Source organism: Cnephaeus nilssonii (assembly GCF_951640355.1).
Source record: "Cnephaeus nilssonii genome assembly, chromosome: 4".
NCBI classification, from domain to species: Eukaryota; Metazoa; Chordata; class Mammalia; order Chiroptera; family Vespertilionidae; genus Cnephaeus; species Cnephaeus nilssonii.
The window spans coordinates 83,814,883-83,823,376 of record NC_137075.1 but is presented as its reverse complement, the minus strand read 5'-3'; the positions used below and the strand labels follow the sequence as shown (position 1 = coordinate 83,823,376).

General features: G+C 44.6%; 1 protein-coding gene across 8 annotated transcripts; it reads right to left on the bottom strand.

Annotated features, from left to right (window-relative positions):
• Positions 1–2,610: 2,610 nt before the first annotated feature.
• Positions 2,611–8,396, bottom strand: SRSF5 (serine and arginine rich splicing factor 5). 8 transcript variants are annotated; one of them, XM_079769672.1, is made up of 8 exons: positions 8,251–8,396; positions 7,217–7,361; positions 6,823–6,893; positions 6,591–6,689; positions 5,565–5,634; positions 4,288–4,361; positions 3,774–3,884; positions 2,611–3,478 (listed from the first exon to the last, which is right to left on the bottom strand). In XM_079769672.1, the coding sequence occupies exons 2-8, from the start codon at positions 7,340–7,342 to the stop codon at positions 3,175–3,177; spliced, it is 855 nt and encodes a 284-aa protein (XP_079625798.1). In that variant the 5' UTR covers positions 7,343–7,361; positions 8,251–8,396; the 3' UTR covers positions 2,611–3,174. The 8 variants fall into 8 exon arrangements, with proteins under 8 accessions (XP_079625798.1, XP_079625801.1, XP_079625796.1 ...); XM_079769675.1 differs by having other exon boundaries at positions 8,255–8,396; XM_079769670.1 differs by having other exon boundaries at positions 7,464–8,375.
• Between the last annotated feature and the right edge of the window lie 98 nt (positions 8,397–8,494).

The following is an 8,494-nucleotide window of genomic DNA, read 5'->3' as shown; positions in this document are numbered from 1 at the left end:
CCCAGTACCAGAGCAAACTTAAGAATCACTGATTTGGGCCACTAATACCCCATTAAAAATGAAGATTTGTGAAAAGATCTACCATTTATCTTTTATACATATTATATCCATATTGACCTGTTTATGCCAATTGTTTTCTCCAACATCTAGCAGACATTATCTGCTAGGAAACTTATTTATGTACAACAAAGCAATATAAGAACAAGTTTAGCTTTTTGAGGAAGGGAAGGCTGGACTTGATTTATTGCCCTCCGTGTAAAAAGGTGGAGGGGAAGATAGTCAATAATATTGTGATACGTCTGCATGACGACAGATGAGTGCTAGACTTACTGTGATCACCATTGTAAGATGTCAAATCACTATATTATACACCTGAAACTAATGTTATCTTATACTAGAGGCCCAGTGCACTAAAATTCATGCATTCGGCGGGGGCGGGGGGGGGGGGGGGGTGTCCCTCAGCCCGACCTGCGCCCTCTCGCAGTCCAGGACCCCTAGGGGGATGTCCACCTGATGGCTTAGGCAGGGAGCGGGCCTAAACCGCAGTCAGACATCCTTAGCACTGCCCAGGAGGCAGGAGAGGCTCCCACCACCACCACTGCACTGGCCCAGCTTGTGGCTGAGCAGAGCTCCCCCTGTGGGAGTGCACTGATCACCAGGGGACAGCTCCTGCATTGAGCATCTGCCCCCTGGTGGTCAGTGTGCATCATAGTGATCGGTCGTTCCTGGTCATTCCCCCACTAGGACCAATTTGCATATTACCTTTTTATTATATAGGATTATTATGTAGGATACCAACTATACTAAAAAAAAAATGTTGCAGGCAAAATAGATGCTCCTCTCAAACTTACCTTACAGCTTGCTAGATGGTTGCACAAAAGCTGCACTACGCCCTGCAAAGGCTGGTCTTAAAACTGCTTGCGCTCATGCCCACTCCGCTCATGACTTCTCAGAACCTGGATCTGAAAATTTAGGCTAACTTGGTTCAAACTAAGTCCGTCTCCTCTCCCTTTACGTAAAGGGTCTTATTTTATTGCCTCGCTGTATAACAAACTATCTGTAATATTAAACAGTAAGGCACTTATTTTACAGGGGTGGAAAAATCAGAAAGTCAACTGGTAAAATGTCCAAGTACCTAACACCATACATATCACCAAGGTACATTTTAAAAACCCAAAGGGGAAAAAACTAGGTTCTACCATTTTATTTTTCTTAATCCTCACCCAAGGATTTTTGATTTGAGGAAAACATCAATAGGTTGCTTCCTGAACACCCCCTGACCAGGAATCAAACCCACAACCTAGGTATTTACCCTCACAGGGAATCAAACCTATAACTTTTTGGTGCACCGGACACTTCAACCAGTGGAGCCACCCAGCCAGGGCAGGTTCTGGCAATTTTTTTTAATACATTTTTATTGATTTCAGAGAGGGAGGAACATCAATAAAAATCATTGATTAGCTGAATCCTGCACACACCCCCACTGGGGATCGAGCCTGACTGAAACCAGCACATGTGCCCTGACCAGATATGGAACTGTGACCACCTGGTTCATAGGTCAATACTCAACCACTGAGCCACGCCAGCTGGGCGGTTCTGCCCTTTTAAATAAAGCCAGTGTCCTCCATCCAGATTAACACATTGGCAGACCAGTTTTATTGCTAGCTTTACCCAGTGGCCAGGTAAGTTTCTGTACAAAAGACGTCTTACATAAATGTTAAAGGCATGCTTTAAATACCCATTTTGAAATTATTATATGTTCTTACAAGCTAATATCTTTTTAAAGAATTCTCGTAATTGGCCACAAGCCTTAGAACAGAAAACACGAGAACTCTCATGATCCATCCCCAATATATTAAGATATCACATAAACGCTCCCTAAAATCAGCTTCACAATTTTATGGCCCAAGTTCTAGCCTTCAACAGAGGGAAGTGGGCATGCCAGTAAACCAAAAAGCTTTCAAATCCAAACCCCAACTAGAAACTCCCCAAGCAGATCCCACACTTTGTGGAGAAAAAAGCAATCTTTTTCTGAGATTCCTATACCTTTAAATCATTACCTGCAGGCAGCAGGATCTACCACTTAAGATGGATAGAGAACCTTAAGCAGCTTTCACTATTGTTTTCCCCTTCACATATATTGTCACATCCATGTCTCAGGACTAGAAGAAAAAGCATGTGGACCCCTTTAAAGCCATGTGCATGGATCTAAAAAATATCACTCCCCACCCCATCCCCAAAAAAACACCTTTATGTCCACCAAAACTATAGTACAACCTTTAAGAAAGGCATAAAACAGTAACTGTACCAGTTGCTTCCTAACTTGTCCTCTTGACTAGTAACCTGATGCCAACAGAATAGTCAGGTGATACAGGGAAAGAGCATGGTAGGGTCACATACAAAGGAAATTCATACACTTAGTCATCTCATTGCTTTAAACATTTCACTGACTTTGCCTATTTTCTGACTAGCTGGAAATGTTAAAAGTACTATTCAAATTTTTTAAGAATAAAGAACCTGAGCTAACCAAATGACTTCAGGTTCTCTACAAGAAATTATGTGTTGAATGTAGATGGGGAGGAGTAAATAGCACACATCCTTCAGACAAAAGCAGTTTTATAATCTTTTATTATCAATAACAAACAGCTGCTTGTCTTTGCCAGGCAGCTGTTAAAGAGTGGATGAGAAGACACCCTTGACCCTAACAAGGAAAACTCAAATTAAGCCTTTATGTACAAGCAAATTTAGAGCTCTTTTATGTGTCCAAAGCTATTAATTAGTTTAATTGACACATTAAACTAATTTTGAATTAACATATTTGAATAACCAAGAACTAAAATGTTCAAATTTTTTCTAGTACAAAAAAATTAAATTTGCTTTAGTTATAAAAGAGCTCTGTCAATATACACAAACTATATACTTCAGACATTCACAAAAATGTGAGCAGAAGGCTTATCAAAAGACATTTAATACAATTAGGTTTCAACAACCCTTGGTGGTCCACATCTACAAAGATATCCAGCCCAACCCAATCCAACCCCCCCTCCATATCCCACCCCCACAAAAAAAGCACATACTTACCAGAATTTTTAGCAAGTATGATTTGGGTATTTGTGTTTTTGTGTTTTTTGTGTTTTTTTAAAAAAACGGCCCCCTGGGCAAGTTATTTACAGTTTAATTGCCACTGTCAACTGATCTGGACCGGGACCGGGACCGAGACCTGGACCTGGACCTGGACCTGGACCTCTGGCGATCCACAGATGCTGGAGACTTAGATCTACTTGAAGAACCACGTTTCTGGCTCTTCTCAGGTGCAGGAGACCTACTAACAGAACGGGACTTGCTCCGGCTCCTGCTCCTGCTCCTGCTCCTACTCCTAGACCGGCTGTAAGACTTGCGACTCCGAGAACGAGATCGAGATCGGCTACGAGACCTAGAGGAACTCCTACTCCGGGAACGAGACCTGCTTCGTGACCTACTGGTAAGGGAGGGGGGGAAAAAAAAAAAAAACATAAGCTGCAGGCCCTACAAATCCATTAAGTAAAACTTAGACTTAAAAATATTAGTGTCCTGGCCGGTATGGCTCAGTTGGTTGGGCGTTGTGTCCCATGCATGCAATGAAAAGTTGCAGGTTCGATTCCCAGTCAGGGCACATTGCCAGGGTGAGGAGCTTGATCCCCAGTAGGGGGCGTACAAGAGGCAATTGATAGGTGTTTTGCTCTCTCTTCTGTAAAAATCAACAGAAATATTTTAAAAATATATTAAGGAGATACCTGTGCCTTTTGCTGCCTTCGATTAATTTTATTTTTCTCCCATTTATTTCCTTTCCAGAAAGTTTTTCAATAGCATTCTTTAAGTCACCATAAGAGGCGAACTCAACCACCCTAGTGAGAAAAAAGAAAAAAACATTTGTGAAGTTATGTACATCTTACAGTCTCACAAGCTATAGGAATCTAGATTAAGTACCTTTTCCATGTTCATTTTGCTATTACTGTATCAAGTCTTTAACTCTCGATGGATAACATGGCATTAGAGCAAGGTTTCTCAACCTCCTAACTGTTGACAATTTAGCCCAAAGTTTGTTGTCGGGACTTTCCTGTGCATAGCAGAGTGTTTATATGCATCCCTGGCCTTTATCCACAAGATGCCAGACATTGCCAAAAACCCCCTGAAGCAAACTCACCTGAGAACCAAGAGCATTCGCAAATTTTTAAGTACTCAGAACAACATTCACAATAAAACTGCCAAAATATTTTAAAAGGCTTGCAATCTACAGTACATACTTACCCTTCATTTAATTTAGGTCTATGTGCATCTGCAAAGGTTACTTCTCCAGCTTGTCTCATGAAATCTTTGAGATCCTTAACACAAGACAATTGTGTTAAGCAGAGAAAAGGAAACGTGACACACAAACAACAACATGATATAAAAACAAGACTACTGAAAGAGAAGATGTTAGATAAAGTACAAACATGGCATTCACCACACTTGTATTCTATCAGAATTCAAAAAGTATGTATGTCAGGGCACGAAATAAGCAAATAGCATATTGCTTTTAAGCAAAATGCTAAAGAAAATTCAGACATTAAATAGTATTAGTCTATACTGAGCTCAATACAAAAGGAAAACAAAAAACAAAACAAAAAAAAACAAACAAGTAGAAACAGTACATATTTTTAAAGACTAAAGTAGAAATTTTATATTTAAAAACAGAACATTTACAAGACATCAATTATTTTGTGCCCCATATGTCATTAAAAAAGTTTACTTTACCTTTATTATTATTTCCCTAGGCTAGTCAAGCAGCAAACCGTTAATCGGTCGAAGAAACCTTCATGACATATGCCCGACTGGCTCTTCGCCACCCACTTGAAGGACACTACCCAATCGATGGAAGCCTTTAATCGCACAGCCCTCCCTATTAGCAGACTACTGGCGGATGCAGACACGTTCTACTCTTGTGCAGTTACCAAGGACCACTTTACTGCGAACAGGATTCCAACGACCAACTAATTTCGTATCGTTCGACCAGGACCTCTTATTCGGAAGCGTTACAGAAGACAGCTCTCAACTTAGGGATCAGATCTCGTTATCAGCGCTCTGGGATCGCTGCAACCTGGCACTCCAAGTAAGTGCCCGATTACGTCTAGACCGGCAAACACAGATCTAGAGGTGGCCAATTGATCACTGTAGGAGCTGACTGGCAAAGTCAACCAGGCCCAACCAAGAGTGACCAAGACAACGATTAGGATAACCCACAGGCACTCCTCGTCATAAGGCCAACGACACAGATAGGCTGGCAAATAAAGGGTTTAATATTTGGTTAAAATTGATTTTAAGAACAAGAAAAAATATCCTCAAAACATTTACATTTGATCACTAATATTAAAGTTTGAAATATCCCCCAGTTACATTAAATTAAAATTTTAAAATTACAATTAAGTCCATTAATTTAATTAAAAATAGAACTACTTTTAATAAAATGTTAATAAAACTTTAGCTACCCATTCCATTAGTTTTTAAAAAGCCACATTAAAATATATCAAAACTGAATTTCTACAAACCTGCCAGCTGACTCTTGAAGATAAATTTTCAACTATAAGCCGATTTTCTGTTCTTACAGGTGGAGCATTTCTGAGAAAGAAAACAAGTATTCACAATGGAAGAAATGTGCAATTTTGTTCAACTGTGAGCAAGTTTATGCATTCAGACATGATAAGCCATTCAAATGATTTCATCAACTGTTTGATTATTTTATGATTCATTATACAGACTTAACAGAAACAGTCAATTGACATAGGCATAAGAGAACTAACTTTTTTGGTAAATACCAGAATCACTCAGCTAACTAGAGGCCCGGTGAACAAAATTCGTGCACTGCGGGGGTGGGGGGTGGGGGAGTGGGTGGTGTCTCCTCAGCCCTGCCTGTGCCCTCTTGCAGTCCGGGAGCCCTCGGGGGATGTCTGACTGCTGGCTTAGGCCCTCTCCCCACGGGGCATCAGTCAAGACATCCTTAGCGCTGCCTCAGAGGCAGGAGAGGCTCCCACCACTGCTGCTGTGCTCACCAGCCTGGGTTTTGGCTGTGCCCTGCTCCCGCTGTGGGAGTGCACAGACCACCAGGGGGCAGCTCCTGCGTTGGGCGTCTGCCCCCTGGTGGTCAGCACATGTCACAGCGACTGGTCGTTCCTGGTTCTGTCAATTTGCATATTAGCCTATTATACAGGACTTGTGGCCCAGTGTGGGGTGAGGGTGGGGGTGAGGGGGGGTGAATGTCCAGCCTGCACCCTCTCCAAGCTGGGACCCCTTGTGGGGGTCTGACTGCCAGTTGAGGCCCGATCCCACTCCCAACCGCTCACCTGCCTGCCGGCCTGCTCACCCCCAACTGCCCCCTCACCAGCCTGATCACCCTCAACTGCCCTCCCCTCCTGGCCTGATCGCCCCTACCCGCCACCATGGCTTTGTCTGGAAAGACGTCCAGAAGGTCTCCTGGTCTAATTAGCATATTACCCTTTTATTAGTATCGATAGTACTTAATCATTAAATAGTCGTGCAGTAATGATTATTCAAAACAGCCATTGGCCATCACATACCGTCTATCATTTCGAGGTCTGCGACTACTAAAGCGATCAGAGTATCGCCCTCTACCTCTCCCACCTCGAGATCGAGCCCGAGCATGTTCAATAGTAACCCTAAGGAAGGGAAGAAAAATCTTCATTATCCACACAAACTACCTAAGAGATCTACTTAGGAAAATACCCCAACATACCCTAGGTCTGCTCTATTTTACAATGCTAACTATAAAACTAAAATTAAGATTCTCACCTTTCACTGCAGAGTTCTTTTCCATCAAGTTCATATACAGCATCATCAGCATCCCTGGGATCCTCAAATTCCTAAAATACAAGCATGAAAAAAAATATATAATACTTGGCAGTCTTAAAACTGTATTCTACAACATTAGGAGCACTAAAAACATTTAACAGATAAGGAAGTATCTTAATGACAGTACCCTATCAATAAGCCTATTTGACAAGGGACCAGGAGTGGTTCCCCAGTCAGCAGTGAGGTTCTTTCATTCCCAAACAAAATTCACTGCCTTAAGGATGCACGCATTTTCTAAAGATACTCTACCTGCCTCAATTAAGATGAAAAACGTTGCTTATCAAAATCTTTACCAGCTTAACACGAGGTCATCCGACCAGTTCTAAATACTCACCACAAACCCAAAGCCTCTTTTCAGATCGATATCCCTTATTCGTCCATATCCCTTGAAGAATCTTTCCACGTCTTTCTCCCTGGCCGCTGGATTTAGCCTCCCGATGAATACTCGACAGCCGCTCATGACGCCCGGCTAGTACTTCCTATTCGGAAAATAATCCCATTGAGACAATACCCGTGAATGTCAGAAGAATGGCTGGTCAAGGGGGTCAAAAAACATGAACGGCATAAAATAAAATGTTTACCGGGTGATGTTATAAACAAGATTGCCAAGAGTGTCTCTTATTAGGCCAGGTCCCTTGCAGACAAAATTAAAACTCGGCTCCCAACACGATCCTTCCCTGGGCCCAGAACGCAGCCACCGCAACGCCCACTGCCGCCTCTGGAAGTGCGCAGCCTCACACTCGCCCCGGCTCTTCGGCCCCCTCCCATCTGCCGCAGTTCGGAAAGGCCGAGAAGTGCGGGCGGGGCCGGCGCCGCCCTCCGCAAGGCCAGCCCAATGGCGACGGGCCGCGCGAGCGTCGCCGCCTCCCGGGAGCGTCACAGCAGGTGGAAGCCGGAATCTCGCGACGCCACGGCCGCGCCTGCGCAGACGGCGGCGGGCGGACGCTAGACAGCCACAAGATGGCGGCAGGGGAGCCAGTGGTGGGCAGAGCCGCGCGTGCCAAATTCCCTCCTCCCACTCCCTCCCCCGACTCCACGGTCCCGGAGTCTCCATCCCCGCCCGCAGACATCCCGAGCCACCACACCCCAACCAAAGCCCACTACTCAAGGGGTTCAGCTAATGAGGAAGTAAAGAGGCAGGGAGGGGCACACAACCCCGCAGTAAAAACGACCATCACCAAGACCGCCCTTCCACCTTCACTTCCCCTCAAACATACCCCCAAGGGAGACGTGCCCCAGCGCCCACCTCGAATAAACTGCGCTCATTGGACGCCGTCCTCCGCAAAGAGAGCAGCCCTGGCCACTGATCCGAGTGGCCCTGAAGAAGCCTCGATCCGAGAAGCCATTCCCTCAAAGTGAGCCACTCACCTACCGGACAGGATCTTTGGCAGCTGAGACCCAAGAGAGGTCCGTAGTCTGCGACGGAGCTGTCTGCCTCCCCGCAGACCAGGACTCAACTCGTCTACGTCTCTCGACAACTGACGCACTTAGCTGCTCCGCGTTCTACAAAATGGAGGGTGCGCCTCGCGTCACTTCCGGGGCCGCCCACGGACCCTCCCCCTTGGATCCGAGGACGGAAGTCTCCGAGGGGTCGGGGCCCTGTCACCGGGAC

Excerpts from the sequence above, each read along its gene's own strand:
- SRSF5 (XM_079769672.1), bottom strand. The coding sequence starts at position 7,342 with ATGAGCGGCTGTCGAGTATTCATCGGGAGGCTAAATCCAGCGGCCAGG. Across the intron at positions 6,894-7,216 it reads AAAGAGGCTTTGGGTTTGTG|GAATTTGAGGATCCCAGGGA; the intron begins GTGAGTATTTAG and ends CTTGTATTTTAG. Across the intron at positions 6,690-6,822 it reads AAAGAACTCTGCAGTGAAAG|GGTTACTATTGAACATGCTC; the intron begins GTGAGAATCTTA and ends TCCCTTCCTTAG.